The sequence below is a fragment of the Sparus aurata genome, chromosome 10, assembly GCF_900880675.1.
Source record: "Sparus aurata chromosome 10, fSpaAur1.1, whole genome shotgun sequence".
Lineage (NCBI taxonomy): Eukaryota > Metazoa > Chordata > Actinopteri > Spariformes > Sparidae > Sparus > Sparus aurata.
The window spans coordinates 34,214,061-34,233,732 of NC_044196.1; the positions used below are offsets into that span (position 1 = coordinate 34,214,061).

Consider the following 19,672-nt stretch of genomic DNA (forward strand, 5'->3'; position numbering starts at 1 on the left):
TTTGTCCAGAGTCGAGCTAGCTGTTTGTTTCTCTTCCCGTTTACAGTATTTATGCTAAGCTAAGCTAACAACATCCTGGCTCTAGGCTACCTTGATTCTTAGAGTTCACATGTAAGAATGGAAACGATCCGGGTAAGAAAGCAAATAAGCAAATTACACAAAGCACACAAACTCCTGCGAGTGTTACTGTGGCACCTTGTTATTGCTTCCAGTCCCCCGGCATGTGGTTCACCGCTACTTGGTTGCCTTTCTCATCTGTCCCTGATTGCCTTTACGGCTCTGTGGAATTTGGCACTCTATCTGTGTGTGTGTGTGTGTGTGTGTGTGTGTGTGTGTTTGTGTGTGTGTCTGCTCATGCCGGAGACTCCGGAGGAAACGAAAGCTCTTGCCATCGCCGGGCCACAGTGTCCCGGGGAATGCCAGGCCTGCTAAGGGTACGGTAACCTGCCTGTCTGTCAGCACGGATCTGTTTCGGCTGCAGGCATCGCGTTCCATCAGGCATGTCATGTCCAGTGCGTGCTGTCTGAGGGCATCATGCCACAAACCACCAGTCAGAAATGTAGACAGTGGGCACAACACTCTTCACACTGTTGGCAATGATCAGTCAGCTCGTCTGAGCGCCCCGAGGGAGTCGCTTTCCTCTCCTTCTATAGGGAACTATCTAATTACATACAAATCCCAGCTTTCTGCAAATAATACAGCACTGCTGGTTGAATATTAATACGTTTCCCTAAACTATTTACCGATGAATAACTGGCACTCAGTTCCACATAAGAAGATTAAGGCATCATCCTTCACAAATCCAGGATTTCCTGTCATCTAATGACAAAGTTAACCTGAGAAACGGTTTCTCAGGTAGCCTCATCAGATTTTCCACGCTAACCTCAAATCAGAAGACGAGAATCAAGAAAATAAAATCTCCTGCAGGCTGGTCGCTGGCAGAAGAGTTGAACAGTGTTATTTAGGCCAACGACGACCGAACATCCCTCAGGATCAGTTTAATCTGCGCTGGTTGGACAAATAAGTGTCGGAGCTTGTGTTTTTGACCTTCTGTGTTCCTGTCAGGTGTTTATTTAATGAGCTACAAACGCAGAGCTGTGGCTAAGATAATACAGAAGCAGTCTAGTTTTGATTCCAATTAAACGTTCCTCTGTTTTCCTGTGTGTCTTTGTGTCCATCTAATATTTAATCATGTTAATTAAAGGAAGCTGAGCGACACTCAATCGTAGGAATTCCACTACAGTCAAAGTTTTTTAGTGTTCGGCTGAAGTTAGCCGGCTCGGTCGGTGGGAGTCTTAGCGGGCACATCTCTGGGCCGCTCAGCGCAGACGATCTGGGTCATTTTATAGACAGGAAGTCGAGCTTTTTTGTCTTCCGCTGAGCAGTTTTTCGATGGAACGACGGGCCTCCGCCTCCACAGCTGCATCCAGATTGTAATGTAACGTCTCTGATCTCACCAGCAAACGCACTTTAACCTGATTTAGCGCTTTTTATCTAGAAAATCTGAAAATCGAATGTTTTATTTCGACCAAATACGTAGTAATTGCATTCTCCTCTAGTTCGGGTTCCACTTGAATCTCATCAGCGAGGTATTACTTTGTAATTAGTTTTGTTTTTTCCGTGAGGCTTTTCGGGGACGCCGATAAACATGTGTGCTTGATATTGTGTCAGCACATCACCATGTTTATGACTCATCTCCTTTATTTCCTGGAATATGGCATTAACTAATTGCTGAGTGGAGATGACAAGCAGTGCGGGTCACGTAACATGGCGGGCCCGGACCTCACAGTGGATTCTGCTCCTGCCAGTGCGGTTTCTTCAGATTTCAGCATCTCGTACGGCGCTGCAGACGACTGGCTGCCCGCTGAGACCACCTGGGCCGAGGCCTGCCTGGGTGCATGTCTTCCGCTGTGTGAAAGAAAGGGAAGACAGTGAAGGAGAAGGGAACGACAGACGGCTTGGCCCGGCTGTCAGCTGCCACTCAGTTCCCATTACGACTCCTCTCGCGTCCGAGCGCCGTTCCCCTGGTTCCTCCAAACTCCTGCACGCCTCAGGTACTGTTCTGGAGGCCAGCTGAACGTCCATCTGACAGAGAGGCTGCGAAGGAAAAGCCCGGAGAGAAAGCAGAAATGAAGCGAGGGCCCATTTCCCACGTTGTTCTTGGCTCCTGTCTGCCCCAGAAGACTTAAGCGAACACTTCCAAAACAAAGAGTTTGTCTGTGTAGGTGCCCAAATAGCCAGCCCACGCATATATGCACACTTGCACACAGACAGAGACACACTCACGCTGGGACATAAAAAATGTTATTCTAATTCCTTCTAAGTGCCTATTTAAGCAGCTGTTTTCTGTAAACACTGGCTCGGACATTCGGTTTTAGATCATTCTCAATTATATCATAATTACTAGGACTCCGTCTGGTTGTCAGCAACAGCACCCAGAAAATATAGCCGTGAATCGCTGCCCCTTTGCCAGCACAAACAGCCGGCCTGCTAATCCCAGCACGGCTCTGTGAAAACAAAACATGGCGGGGTCATGTGGGATGGTGTCCGACCAACACGAGGGGGAAGAGCCTTCTGTGGTCATTTTCTCACCTCCCATCTGACCCATTCAAAGTATGCGCTCATTGACTGGCTTAGCAATTATATCCGAGCCCTCGGAGGTCAGCGATCAGAGCGGTGCTTTTCCAGCGCTGTCATGTGAGAGTTTTCACGTCCTCCCTGTGAAAATCATTACCAAAAACAAAAAAAAAGACTCATCAAGGTGGAAGTGGGGCCGGGGTGTGGCCCTGCTGGAGCAACTGTCGGACCTTTGCTCACACTTTTAAAGTTGTTGACTGGTTTTCTGTCTTGATCCTCTCAGCGGGACACGTGGACGGTTAACGTGGATGTCTTAGCTAATGAGCCGGAGTCATTATTTGAGGATTACGTGGGACAGGTGCACAGAGCCTTGCTTAACAAGATCCTGTTCTCGTCCATTCGTCTATATTGTCGCTATGAATCTGCGGTTGCTGCCCTGCTGCTGTTTATTAAAGGCTGAAGTAATGGTTATTTCTAGAGGGCATGCGTCTTGTTAAAATCTAATTCACTTCCTCGCGCACGAGCTCTCCGGCTCCAGGGTCGAGGTGACGCTGGGAAGAATAATACTGCCAAATTTAGCGGCGGGGCCACAAAACTTTTCGTGGCTATTTTTGTTCCCAGATGTTGAAATTCTGGTGTAAATTCCCTCCGACGACGAGAACAGCCGACGCCGAGTCCAGCTCCACTCCATCAAAGTGACAGCCAGACGTTTCTTCATGACGGCAGCACCGTTCATTTCACGTCTCTTTTTTCCACATCGGTCTGCTAATATCTGCAATAATTATACCGTATCATGTTTTTCCAGCGTTGTATTTGTTATTGAGCAAATGTAATAAACGGTTTTAATTCTAAACAGGGCCAAAAAGGTATTCTCGAACATGACTCAACGAAAGATAATGAGTGCCTTGTGGCAAACAGCTGCGATGACGACTATGATGTCTGCAATAACATCAGGAACAGGAATTAAGATATATTTGCAAAACAGGAAGTGTTGAATTAGCAGGACTTGACCTCACATGTTTTATCTTGGATCGGGTCGCCTCGATAGAATTAAACATAGAAACCAAACAACGGGACTTCTTTTGACTTTTAGCTCGCTTGTTTTAGTTTTACAACCCCGAATTTCATCATCGTATCACCGTTTTATGCTAATTATTAGTTCTCATATAATATACTTCAATGCATCATGTCCCCAGAAACACAAATAAAACTTAATGCTAACTGTAACTGTAACTGAGCAAATGTACAGTATGTGCAGTGTCGATAGGTTGTTTCTGCTGCCCCCAAGTGGCCAAATAATCCGTTATCGCAGGTTTGTGATAAATTTAACTGCAAACAAATCGCATACGTTAGCCTATCAGGAAGCACAAGCCTGCAATAGATTATTGACCTCTGTTTAAATAAAACTGTTCCATTATATTTTTATATATTAAGAGGCAGCTCGCTTGGTTAGCCGGCTACTTGGCGTTAGCTGCATTAGCTAATCCAGGCGGCTGGCGCCCGTGTGAGTCACTGTTGCAGTTTACGAGATAATATTTGCAAAGCTGATGCAGATTTCTCTGCGGTTTGACTTGACGTGTGCGTTCTTGCTGTACTTTGCTGGTTTCTCAGAATCTCTACAACGGACATATGGTGAGTGCAAGTTAGCGTGATTCGCTGCAGTCCCAGTAATTTGCATGTATCAGCATAAGATTGTTGCTGTGTAAACTACATATTACAGTTGTCTTGGGAACCTTAAAGGGGCTCTGTATGTTGTGCAGGTCATTTGTTAACCTTAGCAGACCGAACGTTAGCAACTGCTGCTTTCTGTTAGCAGAGCTGCGCTGCTTAAAGTCACTTCGCTCTGACTGTTGCAGAAAGAACGACCCAAGTCTTCGACTTCAGAGGCCTTAAACAACTTCAACAAATCCTCCACAGCAACTGAAAGAGATGAAGAAGACGTCGCTCATCAGGTCACGTTACAGTCTGCTCACATGTGGCCAATAAAAAGTGATGAATGCATTTAAATCACTACAAATTGTCACACAGCCTCAGCTAGCTGTTGGATATCTGTGGTTTAAAAACCCAGTGTTACTCATAGAGCAGGTTTGATGGACAGTCCAGCAGACGAGCGGTCGCCGCTGAGGCTACGATGTGTGACAGCACATGTATTAATGCAGCAGCATCAGTTCGAGGGTCGAGTTAACCAAAGCATGCCGCTGCACCAAAGACATGTCACTGTCTTTCTCCTCTGCTCCACAGCCACATCGCTGCCTCTTCCCCCGTGATCTAAAGAGCATGAAAGGACAGCCACTCTCCCCTTCTGTCTGCGCTCTTTCTTCCCGCAGCGCCTCTGACTGTGTGTGATCCGGAGGTGTGACACTTTCCCAGTAGCCCACAGGTATCCGTTACCCAGCCAGGAGCCTTGGCACGCTGCCCACCGCCCTACCTGTCTCAGGAGGGCACAAAAGAGGGATGCCGTGTGAGGATCTCCTCTTCAGCCCTGCCAGACTGTGTGACCCCTGCTGACTCCTGCACACCAGCAGAGCCCCGAGGGGTGCAGGAGGCCGGAGGCTTCACGGCTGATCTGCCTTTTCATCTTGACTGTCTGTACAAAGAGACCCGGCTCAGATCATCACCGCCTCTGTGCCTGTAGTATCACGGCAGCTCGTGGAACCATCACGACTTTCAGCACAACTAGGGTGTGTTAGGATCGGCCCTCACTCTCTAAATCCCCCAATCTAATTGCATATTTATTCTGTTTCCTGTTTCCTGTCTCCTAAACCTCATTTCAGATCCTGCAGACCTTTGGATGCACGCCACTTTATTGCTTCAATCAAACCAAGGCGTTCCGTGCAACAATCATTCTCGACATGCATTTATTTTATTTCCTGTTATTTTAAATATCTAAAAAACAAAATGTGTTGCTCCTGATATTATTATTGGGCCCCATGTGACCCAGGTGGGGCCGTGGCTCCTTACCTGCACACAAACATTCAGGACGACAGGTTGTGATGAATAACTTTGTCTACTTTGGTGCCATCTAGTGGCCTAAATCTGTAAATACTGGTTCAACCGTTCAGTGCTCATAAATAAATATCATGAATAGGTCCTCAGGTAACAGTGAGGACAATGTGCTGTTTTTGTTTGTTTATTATTAATTAATTATTATACTATTCTATTATTCTATTATTATGAACAATTAACCCGGTGATTAAATTTAAACTAAATGTTCAATATCTTCTCCTCTGTGGAGACTAGAACACAGCCAATAAATTCTAACTTTCACTTTATGTTTTCATTTAAAAAAGTCGCAGCATTTTCATCTCCAGTATCACATCATTCAGTTATACTTGGCATCTGAAACAGTCTGTGATTGCATAAAAAACCGAAAAAACAAAAGAGTGAATTCCAACATTTAGTTCTTCTGTTGTGAAATGATGTTTTCCAGAGAGCAGAAACAAAGTCAGACGGAGAAGTGAAGCTGCCTGCGGCCCCGAGGCCGTTTGGACGCTGTGCGTTCATCTGATAGGCTGTGAGATTATCAGATGAGGTTCAAAGGAGTCACGTTAGGACGCTGAACTAAATTGACCCCGATGTCACTTGGAATTGTGTTTTCGCTCGGTGGTTAGCTGAGTGCTGCTCAGCCACGCATGTCGACGTCCAGCTCCACTAAACTGCTGTGGTTTGATTCCACTGAGCTCAAAGAGAGCGTCCCTGGAGGAAGGCAATCAGGTTTCCTTACATGTAGATATAACATAGTTAAACAGTGAAAAACACAATACACACATTGTGTTTTTCAGTGTGTGTAAGTGTGTGCTTGTTCCATAAGGGATGATACAAACATTGTTTTTATTGGTGATAAATCAGATCATGCTGTCCTCTTATAAACTAGATATAAACCTTTAATCAAGCTAATTTCCCCCCGTTAATTAGTTCAGTCTTTGTTCTACAGGTGACCTCACATGTGGGACCCTCACCTGTCTGCAGACGAGTGTCACATAAGTCACATAAGTCACATAGGATACCTGTGAATCGTCGGTGCAGCCAGTGACGGTCACACCATCACTAACACTGAACACATTTAGCACGTCTTCACTGAGGCTCGTGTTCTTTAAGCACACGGCATCGCGTCCACGCTCTAACTGGACCATAAAACACAACATGTTCCCATTTCCATGTTTAAAAGACGCAGAGCGCGCCACAATCCTTTAAGCTCATGATTCAGTTTTATTACAGATTTCAGCATGTCGTCCTGATGACTCATAATTCTTGATCAACCGGTTGGACTTTGCCTGCCACCAACTCACACACAGGCGGGTGACGGCAATTCAAAGACAAGATGACGTGGATAATATCATATGAGCGGATCAATGTCCAGTACGGCGTGGTGCCGGCCTGCACACACCCAGCTGCTTTTGAAATAAATCAGAACTAACGTGAAAATCCTCTAACTTCCTTCGAACAGAATCTTGTTGAGAATTACAGTCTGTGGTTTGCTGCAGCCAACATTTTCATATGGTGTCTATTTGAGTTATACAAGGGCTGATAAATGGGGCCCGAGGGGGTTGATCTCCAGAACCCAGGACCCCAGTGTGCTGCTGGCTCGACTGGAGAAACCTGCACCGAGCCCGGGTCTCCTCATATGGCCTCCAAATGTGCACCATCAAAGAAACCACATAAACACTTCATTTACATTTTTAATAACACGCACACAAAGATTCCTCATAGAAATATGTAAGTGCTCTCAAACTGGGACCAGAGTCACACATGTGGCTCTGATGAGCTACTGGCAGCGGCTGAACCGCTGACGCACGCTTCAGGCCGTTAAATTAAGTCATCAGAAACGTATTAAGTCGGGGTGTTAGGTTTGGTTGGTCAGATTTCGTGCAATAATTTAAAAAATATCAGTCTAGTGGTTCTCATAAATAGCATGAGAGCAAGTGCAGGAACGGCGAGGAGATATTTCGACGATGAATCCAAATGAGGTGGTCAGAAGGCTTCGTGTTCAACACCAACGTCGGCTAAATATCCAAATGTGATGATCGGAAACAGCTCGTCTCTGAACCAGACTTCAGACAAGACTCATATCATGATGTACAGATGGTGGGGAGTGTATTTCCTGTATTTATCTATTTGCATCCTGCAGAAAAATATGAAAACAATCTCATATAATTTGTCTTTTATACCGATTCATTAGAGGTCTCTCCTCTTTGTTGAGTTAAAGTTAAGTTCTCCTTTAAGTTAGACCAGCAGGGAAGTCTCTGTCTGCTTTTGTCTCACCTGTGGACCGACACGGTTCTGAATCGGTTCCCTGGTTAAAGAACAAGAAGCTGACAACACACTCAGAGCTCTGTAGCTAACGAAGAGGAAGGACTTGTAATCTATCATCTTCATCATTATCATCTCTCATCTCATCTCAACTATGTCAGTCACAAAGTTTTTCAGTCTTCATGATGATCCCTGTCTGAGCCCAAAAGTCCCGCGTGCTCAAATCTGATTCTAAACTAATAAAGCAGACGATTACTTTTTGTACAGAGGCCAGAATATTTGTATAAAATCCAGTTTTTATAGTTTATAGCACGTTGTTGCCTCCAGGTTCTCTTGTGGATCACTGAAAAACATCCTCATCATAATATTTCCAAGATGAAAAATAAAATAAAAATGTGACTGTTGTTGTGAAATGTTGTGTCACAGCTCGTCCACGTGACGGCTGCACAGAGAGGAATTCCCCCTCATTGACACTTCTACCTCTCTCACCTTTGGCCTACATCTCATTACAGAGGCTGACGTCACCTCACCGCGCTACATCTCGCGATAATTATAGAATATAAATACAGCTGCTGACGCTCCTCTCGTAGTATCAGTGAGCTCAGTGACAGAGTGGACACAGTCGAGACTGACGGTGAGTAACTTTAAAGTCACTTTTAACGAGCTGACAGCCGATTTAAACCTTCATTATGTTTATTATCATGTAGCTAACTTGATACGGAACTATTACACTGACTGTGTGGTTTTAATGCGATAAAGTCGATGTTTTTTGTTTGTTTTCTAGCTGAAATGTTTCCTTTCTTTGTGTTTTTGAGAATAAGAGCGACTAATGTTCGTGTTCTCTCGCTGCAGGTTTAATTTCAGGCGACATGGCAGCAGCTGCAGTTATCATCAATCAAGTAAGTGTGGAAAAGACTTTTATCTTATTTTGTCAATACGTGTGGAAACCGGAAGTGGCATGAGCTGGAGAACAAACACTATAAAAGTACTTGTACATGTTTAGATGTAAGAAAATATGCTTTGTCCTTTATATTTTGGAATGTAATACATACAAATCAATATAATTGATCTTTAAAACTATGGATCAGTGTCCAGTTTCCTCTGGTCTCACTGGAAAACAAATATAAAGGTATTATTGTAGTTAGAAGACAGTTTCCAAGCTTGGACTTTCTAGAAACAACATGTTAAATTGTGAATGAGAGTATGTTAAAGCCTTTTTGTCCTCGTTGTGTTTCCGTACAGAATGTGGTGGAGAGGGTGACCAGCCTCCCTCTGGTGAGCTCCACCTGTGACCTGGTGTCCACCGTGTACTCCAGCACCAAGGACACCCACCCGTACATCAGGACCGTGTGTGAGGCCGCCGAAGTCGGCGTGCGAAACATCACGTCCGCCGTGTTCACCACCGCGTCGCCCATCATCGGCAAGCTGGAGCCTCAGAGTACGAAACCCCTCCAGTCTGATTATTGTGATTATGGATTACCTGATGAAGTAGACGTGGCTTAAAAGTTTAAAGGTCACAAACATAGTGAAACTGTGAGGGTGATTCTGTGCTGACCCAGTGAGTCACACTGCAGTGAAACAGGAAGTGCAAGTCAGGACGGTTACTCATCTTGATCTTTCACCCAGTTTCTCTGTTTACTCATTATCACCCTGGTACCAGTTTTAAATACTTCAGCTTGAAGAAACGCTGACTGACTTTCTGACGTTTGTTTCCTGCAGTTGCCCTCGCCAACGACCTGGCCTGTAAGGGTTTGGACAAGATCGAGAAAACCTTGCCCATTCTTCACCAGCCGTCTGAGCAGGTATGTTCAAAGGTCAGAGGTCGTCGAGACAGATTACACAATGTCAGCGTGGGCTAATCTGTGTCTCCGTCCTGTGTTTCCCAACCACTGTTTCCTCACCAACACTTGGCTGATGTTTGTCCCTGCACAGATCGTTTCCAGTGCCAAGGATGTGGTAACCAGCGCTAAAGATGTCATGACAGGCACGGTGTCCGGCGCCAAGGACACGGTCTCGGACACTCTGACCAGCGCCGTGGAGAAGACGAGGGGCGCGGTGCAAGGCGGGGTGGAGAGGACCAGGGCTGTGGTGAGCGGGAGTGTCAGCACGGTGCTGGACAGCAGAGTGGCCCGGCTGGTCAGCAGCGGAGTGGACTCGGCCCTCAGCACCTCCGAGAGCCTGGTGGACCAGTACCTGCCTCTGACTGAGGACGAGCTGGGTGAGTGGGACCACCAACATCACTGTAGTGCTGTCATGTTCCATGAATCATGTTTAAATAAATAAAATACAAAGAAGAAATAAGGCGAGTGGGATTCTGTTGTTCTGTAACGAGCTGATTAACAGTCAGCTGGAGTTTGTTGTTAATGTGGGAGAAACGGAACTTATCGGATTACGCTCTTCTGAGAATCAAAGTTTACATAAGTGGCCTGTTTTTCTCCATCATTAAGGGACATGTTGTTTAGAGTGAACTTCCGCTGAATCCAAGTTCACATGGATTTGTTTTGAGGGGATTGACCGGTTGAATAATTAGCCTACATTCCTCGCAGCCTTTACAGCCTCCAGCTACGTCTACATGGACAAACAGCTTACCAAACTTCTTAAACAGAACTCAAAAGAAATCCTACATTGTTTCGCTCATGTTTTCTTTTCCTCGTGACAGAGCTGGAGGCCAAAACTGTGCGAGGCTTTGACGAGAGGGAGCGCAGCTACTACGTCCGCCTGGGTTCACTCTCCACCAAGCTGAGGAAGCGGGCGTACACCAGGGCGGTGTCCAGAATCCAGGACGCCAAGCAGCGCAGCAGAGAATTCATCTCTGAGCTGAACTCCACGGTCGACCTGGTGGGTTTCTATATTCATCATCAACATGAGCAGCAGCAGCTAAATATTACTCGGACAAACAGCTGAAATGTTTTTTGTTTTTTTCTAGATTGAATATGGCAGGAAGAATATTGACGGGGCGAACCAGATGGTGAATGACAAGCTGAGCTCTCTGGTGGCGTGGAGGTCCAGCGGTCCCAACCAGCAGGATGGCCACGAGGCAGAGGTAAGGAAGCAGTGCGATAACATACACTGTGTCGAGGAAGGAGGAAGTATGTCATATCTAACTGTTCATCCACTCTGCTCAGGTGATAGAGTCTCGCACCTTGGCCCTGGCCCGCTCCCTCACCCAGCAGCTCCAGACCACCTGCCTCACCCTGGTCTCCAGCCTGCAGGGCCTCCCCAACAACATCCAGCAGGAGGCGCTCTCCCTCAGCCGCTCCGCCTCACAAATGTACACCAACTTCAGCAAGGCCAACAGGCTGGGAGACGTGCCGGACTCGGTGCTGAGCAGCAGCAGAGCCCAGCTGGCCAGAATGAGGGATTCCCTCGACCACGTCATGGACTACGTGGTCAACAACACGCCGCTCAACTGGCTGGTCGGTCCCTTCTACCCACGGATGGCCCCGGAGCAGAGCCAGAACCGGGCTAACGGTGCCAGCAGCACGCCAGCGACGTCCTCCAGCTCTCCGTCCAGCCAGACGCACAGAGAGCAGCCGATGGAGGTGGAGATGGAGTCACTGAAGTCGCAGCAGCACTAGTCGTCCGTCTCAGCTTTCTGCTCTGAAATCTAAGTCGTATGCTGCTCTGTAGGCAAATGTTCATGTTTTTTTAAAAACAATGTTGATGCATTAGGAAGCAAAACTAATACAGCTGCATTCCAAACGCTATTTTATACATTTTTAAATGTTTTAATTCTCTCTTAAAATGTGATATTTGTCAATTCTGTGCCAAATTCAATTCTGTAGACATGCAGAACTTTATCCTGCGCTCATTTCTACATAAACTTTACTGGAATCAGAGTTTTGCATTTACTGGGTCTCTATTTTTCCTCCACCACATAAAAACTGAATTTGTCTTTCAGCTTTCAGATTACAGAGAAATGACAAAAACTAAACTAAATGAATGTGGTCAGATCTCCCCTCATTAAGTTTGTCACACTTGAAGAGCAGATTCAGGTAACATTCATAAGCTTTATTGTATATTTTTAAAACTTTTCAAGACAAATAAAGCACATTTTACTCTCATTTGCACAACTGATATAAAAAAGTGTTCACAGTAGACGTTCAGGCGTCTTTGCTCACTGCTTGCCGCGACTTCGCCTCGACAGATAATCCATCAGACTCTGAAAAATGTCATTTGCAAAGAGAGATTATGATTAAGAGTTGTTACAAAGTTACTTTTCTAATGTCGAATGAACTTGTTTTATTACCGTGAGCCTCTGAATCTGGCACCACGCCACGTCATCCAGCACGTCCAAGTTAATTTCATCCTTGGTCTCTTCAGAAAAGCTGACAGTCTGAGAAATGAAGAGAAACATACAGAAACGTTTGTGGCTTGTGAACCAATAATCCTTTAATTTTTACATTAAAGGAAGACATGACTACACTACTAAACTTAAATTAAGGCAGTTTGGTGGCTGTCTGGAAACTTGGATGATGAAGTCCACAGTACCTGTCCCTGCGCTGTGGTTACAGTGATGTGTGCAGCAGAACCTGCCACTGAGCAGTGCAGATCCCCGGCAGAGACCACAGACCTGCCACAGCACGACAATCACTCATGTTAGAGCCGGTAGAATATAAACATCTGGATGTGACGGCTTCATATATACAACATCTGTACCTGAGTTTGGGTTTGCTCGGGATGGCCTGCTCGTTGGTCTTTCTTAAGCGGCTCTGTGTTCTCTTGGCGGTGGCCGAGTCGGCCCTGAAGAGAGACAGAGCAGCGTCGGCGTCTCTGAGCTTTATTCATCACATGTAGATACTTAAAAATATGCAATATGGAAAAAACTGGCCACCTGTTCGTTCATACTGCTAACAAACAGCAGCAGCACATCACCAGAGCAACTGCTAACTGATGCTAACTGCTAACTGCTGCTAGACTACCAATACATGGATGTCTTTGACACATCGAAACCGATCTATCTTCACATTCTGTTCATAACTTTGAATGTTTTTAACTAATATTCTTACATATTGCACCTTTAAATCTCCAGTCTTACCCGAGGTTCCCCGTGCTGTTACTACCAACTAATGTCCGGGTCCTTTTTGACCCCTTTCCTCCCTAGAAACAAGAAAAGACAACAATAATTCTTATTAAAAATGTCCAAAATAGTGTAGAAACTACAGATGCACAGTAGGTGAAGGCTAAACTGGATAATTCTGCAGGCGTACTGTATCAGTCAGTCACCTAAATAAAACATAAAAGACACATATCTTGAGTTTATGTAGAAATCAACCAAACAGACATCGATGAAAGGAGAACAAACATCTCTCAGTGTCATATTTGTCTCTATAGCTACTCCTCCTGTCTGCTCTGTGGATGTGACACCTGATTCTGTTCTATCAAAAGGCATCTGGAAGTTTTGAGAGATAAAGTCACGAGTTTCATCCCATAAACTCTGACTGATGCTTGAAGCAACAACTTCTGCAGAAGGATGTTTGATTGTTGAGTCTCTTTCCATCCATCCGTGACTGTAACCACTCATCCTCTGCAGGGTTGCAGCGGCTGTCTCATGCCCGGATTGTCAATTCACAAACAAATACCAAAAATTGGTCCTGCGGTGTCAAAACCAAACTGTTTTCTGAGAATATTTCCTTAAAATTAAGATTTGCCAGAAATTCTTTTAGGTCAAGTGAGGAGCTGTCTGAGAGAATTCTCAGATGTGAAGACCCCAGAATTAAAAATTCACACTGAGAATTTTGATATTTACAATATTAATGTAAAAATATAAGTCAGAAATATTTATTTTATCTATAACAGAATAAACAAGACGTTCTCAGAGGAAAATAAGGTCCCAGAACACTGAAGCTAGAGAGGTGGCAGGGTCCGCCACATATAAACAAGATAGTTTGTCAATTTCTTTCCAAAAAACAACTTATAGCACCTTTCAGTTTGTTTTTCTTAACCTTATTTTGTATTGTTATCTTATTATTCCTTGTCATGTGGCTGTTACACTGCTCACCTTCGAGGTCTTGGATGAGGTTCTGTGGGCCGGCGTGGACTGACCCGGTGTAGAATCACTGGCTTTGCCTTTAAAAAACAAAAAGCACAGAAGAAGAGTGTTAAATTAAAGTGTGAAGCAGTTACATTTGAGCCCTGATGTGAACCCTGAGACATCAGGTGAGCTCACCTCTCTTGCTGGGGACCCTCCTGAGGGGCCGGTGCATCATCGACTCATTCTGCAGGTGGTGATAATCATGGCTGTTATTACAGGTGAGCACCTGTCTGGATGGAGGCAACTCAAACACCTGGGCCAACCTACCTTCATGGCGATCGACACCTCACTTGCTGAGATCTCCTCCTCTTTAAACACAGAAGGCAGGTGACAGGTGAGAAAGAGAGGAACTAGTTAACGGTCTGAGTGTGTGAACGCGGAGGCTCACCGCTGATCAGATCCCCGATGAGCGCGCTCTGCAGAGACGGAGGCATCTTCATCACCTCCACCTTAAACACTTTGTCCATAGTTGCCAACGTGTTCTCCATTTTGGCCTCTAGGTCGTTCATCCGCTCTTGTGCTGTGAGGGGGACATGTTCAGGTATAGTTAGGACAGGTGAGGACAGTGACGTGTGCAGGTGCGGTCGCTCCCTGACCTTCTTTCTCAAACTGCTGGATGAAGAGCGCCAGCCTGCTCTGCCGCATCTCCCGGCCCAGCTGCTCCTTACTCGGGGCAGTCCCTGCGTTTCTCGTCCGCCTCAGCGGCATCGTGTCGTCCGGTCCTCCCGGTGGTTCCGTCCGTGTGGGCCGGAGACACGTCTGGTTCACCTCCAAACACACCTGTGGCCGCACTACTTTAATTAGGGTCTTCACACGTTTACCGGAAGCTGAGAGGCTTGTTGCGAGGCGGAAGGATACAGTTAACTTTAAATGCGTTAGCTTAAACAAACGGTCACATTAGTTACAGTATCTGATACTGCTCAAGTGTCATCTGAAAGTAGGATAATGAAAAATATATGACATTATTTGAATGTACTGTCAGTTATATCGAAATATATATGCCTCCATTATTAAAGGTCAATTAAAGTGTCGTGAGGTTCTTTAGGAGGTGTTGGCGGAAGGATACAGTTAGCTTTTAATGCGTTAGCTTAAAGAAAAACGGTCAAATCCGATACAGTATCTGATGCGGCTTAAATGTCATCTGAAGGCAGAAAATAAAAAAAAATAGATGATATTATTCTAAGATATACTGTTTAGTATATCGAAATATATATGCCTCCATTGTAAAGGACAATTAAAGTGTCGTGAGGTTCTTTAGGAGGTGTTGGCGGAAGGATACAGTTAGCTTTTAATGCGTTAGCTTAAAGAAAAACGGTCAAATCAGATACAGTATCTGATGCGGCTTAAATGTAATCTGAAAGCAGAAAATAAAAAATAGATGACATTATTTGATGATGTACTGTAAATTATATCGAAATATACATGCCTCCATTGTTAAAGGACAATTAAAGTGTGGTGAGGCTCTTTAGGAGGTCTTAGCGGAAGGATGCAGTTAGCATAAAATACGGAGCGCTGTGAAATCCGTAGATGTGTTGGTCGAATATACAAAAGTAATTCTAAAAGCAGAAAATATATCAGTTTATGTGGAGGTGTACTGTCCATCATTTAAAAAATAAATGTTTTTTTTCCATTATTAAAGGACAATAAATGTGCCATGAGGTTCTTTAGAAGGTCTTGGTGGAAGGATACAGTTAGCTTTTCAAATGTTAGCATAAAAAAAGTCCAATCCATTGATGTATTGGTCAAATATAGTTCAGTACAAGTTTGTGTCCTCTCAAAAAAATGCCTCATTAAGTCATTGTAAAAGCAGAAAATAGATTTATTAATTTGAAGGAGTGCTTTCCATTATTTCCCCCGTTATTTGAGGAAAATAAAAGTGTCTGAAGAGGTCTAGGTGGAAGGATACAGTTAGCCTTTAATATGTTAGCATCAAAAATTAAATCTAGTATAGTACAAATTTGTATCATCTCTAAAAGCAGAAAATAGATTTATGTATTTCAATGACTACTGTGCATTGTTTAAAAAATAAATTTCTCACATTATTTGAGGAAAATAAATTCCTTCTTTTAGAGGTCTTGGCAGAAAGATACAGTTAGCTTTTTAGATCTTGGAGTAAAAATTGTCAAATGTTTTCATTAACTTAATCAGATTGTACAATTAAAATACCTGCTTCAAAATCATTGTAAATAGATGAAAAACAATAGATTTAGTTGCAGTTGGTGTGTCTATAATACAAGGGAAATGTATATAAATTAAAATTCTCATTATTTAAGAAATAAATGTAAACTCAGGAAAAAGCAATAAGACATTATGAATTAAATGACTGATCCCATGAAGTTGTACTCTCATTATATTAATTTTATTTAACTTGTCAAGCGAACTAAACACACTCTCATTAAAGGGGAGACAAAAAAAATGGACACATGTAATTTTCAATCAGTTCACAAACTCATTTATTGCAGCGCACTTACGTGTAGACATTCAGTTCCTTTTTCCACAGGACGGTAAGAGATCACTTAATCTATTGTTAAAGAAAAGTCTCTGCTGTACATCCTCTGCCAAGGAGGTCAAATTTACAAAGTCAGTACAGGGTGGAAAAAGACAGATTAAAAGGGAAAGAGGGGGGATTGTTAGTCATAAAAATTCTAAGCGACTACACTGTCTGCAATCCAAATGTCAATAATACAAAAATAAATAATTGAGAATTTGTTTCTGTTTTTTTGAGGACAAACGCCTGTTTGTTGTTAATATTCTGAGATGGTCTCATCTCACCCTCACCCTGGGCTAAAGGTCAGGTTTGACTCTATGCAGTGCAAATTGAATATCTCACTATATTCTGTACAAATCTCTCTCCCAAGTCTACAATCGGACACAGTTCATCACAGCACTTTGCTTATTTTCTCTTCTGTCCGTTATTAAGTGGAATGTTGTATAATGAACACAGTATCGGCCATGCTGAAGAAGCCCTTTGGGGTATAAAGCTCTAACTGCTACCAGTATTGTCCAAAGCTAATGTGTGTAAACCAGAAACGCTTTCATCTGTGAAGAGTACACCCAATTAAAAAAAACAAAAAACTTACTGCTTCATTTTATGCTATGAGTGTAGCTCCAGTACATGTAAGTTACAGCTCTAATTTAATTTTGCAGTAAGGCATATTAGCTTAACAGGTCCAGTATGCTACTGTTAAAAAAGGCAGATATATAAAAACACAAGTTGAAATGACTTCTCTGTCACTGAGGCACTGTCCATCCCTGCAGATAGTCTCGTTTGAATGTGTGGGAAATCAGTAGTGTGGCATGTCTTTTCACTTCGGATTAATATACATGTTTTTCTTAAATAATCTCTCCCTCTTATTGGCTTGTTTGAGTCACATGAGTGTCGCAGGGATCAATAATACTTCTTTAAGACCTGTCTTGATAGCAGGGAGTCTGGAATGTTATAGAATTTTAGTGATTGATAATTAGTGATTGTCCTCAGTCCTCTCACACATATTTACACGGACAGAGCGCCTCACTCTGAGCCTGTACACTGACAATGAAACAGACGGGAACATTCATTAAGACTCGGATCACACAAACAGTCAAGGCGTCGTGACTTCTTGCCTCCAAAAAAACAGGCAACTCTGGTTTCAGATTTTTTTTACCCCCACCAAAGTAAACGATATGTACAAGAAGAAAGAGTTGTTTTTTTGTTTTTGTTTTTTAGAAAGTGCACAAAGAAGCAGTCAGGGTCTGTACACGGTCTCAAACAACTCAAAATAATCTAATTTGAGATCGTTAGGAGAGATTTAAGCAAAGTGGGCAAAAGGCTATGAGGGAACTGACTGCACACACACACAAACACACACATGTCTACACCACAGGGGCAGTCAATACATTCTGTACAGTGATTAATCATTCTATACACCACCTGTAATGAAACACACCTCAACTAATCCCAAATGATTCACTGCAGCTCTCCAAGCACTTTACAGAAACAGTCCCACCTGTAGGTAGTTGCTTGGAAAAGCCGGTGAAAAGTGTAATACGGTTGTAAAAAACAGCTGACAGTGGGCGTCGTCCGAGACGAGGGGAAGAAAGAGTACCATGTCATAGCTCACACCCCGGCCTGCTGTCTATCCTTCCTTCCTGCAGTCAGTTTCCATCTTTGCTACAGATGTTGGTGCTCAGATGAACGGTGTCCCGAAAGATTTAAGGCACCACTGGATGCTAGGGGTCGGCGGCTCATCGATGCGGTGCAAAGACTTGAGCTGCTCCGTGCTGAGTTGGTCGTAAGCAATGCGGTACTCCCTGTCGAAGGCCTCTGCGGATGTACAAATAACACGAAACATTTCAATCTGATATACATGTGGTTGTGTGGTGTAAGTGGTTGATGTCACTTTTCGCGCGTTCACTCACCTACGTCGATGTTCTCCTTCCCCAAGGCCACAAGAGAGAGGAACAATATATCTCTGTAGATACTCCTGGAAGAAATACACGACACAGGATTGAGACATAAGAGGTGTTTTCATTGACAGTATAGGAGTGTACGAATGTTAATAAACTTTAATGAAATAAAAAGTCTGACCTCTGCCGTTTAACACCCTCGGGGCGCCGTTTGATCTCTCGGATCAGCAGGTTGATTGGCCCGTAGACATCGTTGGTCTGGATGTTGCGAACAATCGTGTTGAGGAGGGTTCGAATCTCTTGGTGGTCGGTCGGAGCCAACGTCGCCTTCTTCTCCACTAAAAAACAACACATGCGCCATCAGAAACAATACCAGGGGTCCGCCACATAGAAATAAAACAGTATGAAATTGTGTTGTCCTTTGTTTGTCCAGTCATGAGAACAAGAGGCTGCTATTCAGTTTCTTTAGGAATAAAAAGAGAAGAGCCATTTCTTCTGATTAAATTTAAAATTTCTTCCCCATAACTACAGAATGCACCTTTAAAAGTCCATAACATCATGAGTGCAACATTCATATTCAGCTAAATATGCAACCAATACAACTGCACACTCACACAGACTAGACAGATAAACAAAAATGTGATATTTATGTGACTTTTCAAACAATGCCTGCCAAATTAAAGCTGTAAACACACCAGCAGGGTTTGAAAATGACTTTGTCTCCCTCTAGTGGTAAAGCTAGTCACTACACATACTAACATGAAACAAAACTCAATGAAACACCACAGCCTGATGTGTGTCTGTGTGCACACTCACACAACGTCCTCCACTGCAGGTAGAGTGGGTCTCCATGTTCCTGGTGCAGGTTGATGTTGTCCCACAGGAGCTGCACGTAAACCTGCTTGCTGTCCTGCGACAGTGACGTCAGGGGCAGCTGCGAAGACAAAGAGTAAAAGGTGAAGGAAAGCCATAACAGAAGAGACAAACGATGAATGACAGGCTCGGTCTCATCTAACCTGTACTCCCTTGTTGCAGTGTTCAGAGGTGAGGATGAGACCAGGTAGGTGAGAGGGCAGGTCCAGGCGACGGAAATACCACACCAGGTTCCAGAAGATGATGGGGTGCTGGCTGAGGAACTTGTGGGTGTAGATCACCTGGTTGGACGTGGAAGAGAAGTTGGACTTATTGAGGATTAAACCTCTCAGGATCTTGTGTCAAGGCAGACGTGAGATTATGTGACTCCTTTACCTGATCTCCCTCGTTCTCCAGCAGGGTCTCCAGCTCTTTGCGCAGCACCAAGGGGCTGAGGTACGGTACGGACACGGGCTTAGGGTTCGGCCGTTTGGTCCCCATGCCATCCTGACAAATGAACACACACATCATCATTTTCACTCCACTGCAGCGGTGGTTTCTGCTACATTTAAG

At 44.1% G+C, this 19,672-nt stretch overlaps 3 protein-coding genes across 4 annotated transcripts in view; 1 reads left to right on the top strand and 2 right to left on the bottom strand.

Annotated features, from left to right (window-relative positions):
* Positions 1-8,414: 8,414 nt before the first annotated feature.
* On the top strand, positions 8,415-11,666 carry plin2 (perilipin 2). Its single transcript, XM_030429607.1, has 8 exons — positions 8,415-8,461; positions 8,680-8,726; positions 9,070-9,265; positions 9,547-9,629; positions 9,760-10,045; positions 10,487-10,665; positions 10,754-10,870; positions 10,953-11,666. The coding sequence occupies exons 2-8, from the start codon at positions 8,697-8,699 to the stop codon at positions 11,403-11,405; spliced, it is 1,344 nt and encodes a 447-aa protein (XP_030285467.1). The 5' UTR covers positions 8,415-8,461; positions 8,680-8,696; the 3' UTR covers positions 11,406-11,666.
* A 151-nt stretch (positions 11,667-11,817) lies between these two features.
* Positions 11,818-14,669, bottom strand: cdca9 (cell division cycle associated 9). Its single transcript, XM_030429608.1, has 10 exons — positions 14,458-14,669; positions 14,250-14,381; positions 14,129-14,169; positions 13,997-14,045; positions 13,829-13,896; positions 12,866-12,927; positions 12,487-12,570; positions 12,319-12,400; positions 12,077-12,163; positions 11,818-11,989 (listed from the first exon to the last, which is right to left on the bottom strand). Exons 1-10 carry the CDS (start codon positions 14,567-14,569, stop codon positions 11,945-11,947), a joined length of 762 nt encoding a protein of 253 aa, XP_030285468.1. The 5' UTR covers positions 14,570-14,669; the 3' UTR covers positions 11,818-11,944.
* A 1,618-nt stretch (positions 14,670-16,287) lies between these two features.
* dennd4c (DENN/MADD domain containing 4C) overlaps positions 16,288-19,672 on the bottom strand; it is a 32,838-nt gene continuing 29,453 nt past the window's right edge. For both annotated transcript variants that reach the window (XM_030430702.1, XM_030430701.1), the window contains 6 exons: positions 19,496-19,606; positions 19,264-19,401; positions 19,064-19,181; positions 18,429-18,585; positions 18,260-18,324; positions 16,288-18,164 (listed from right to left, as the gene is read on the bottom strand). In XM_030430702.1, the coding sequence (XP_030286562.1) occupies positions 18,028-18,164; positions 18,260-18,324; positions 18,429-18,585; positions 19,064-19,181; positions 19,264-19,401; positions 19,496-19,606 (726 nt within the window). In that variant the 3' untranslated portion in view covers positions 16,288-18,027. The remainder of the gene's footprint in view (positions 18,165-18,259; positions 18,325-18,428; positions 18,586-19,063; positions 19,182-19,263; positions 19,402-19,495; positions 19,607-19,672) is intronic.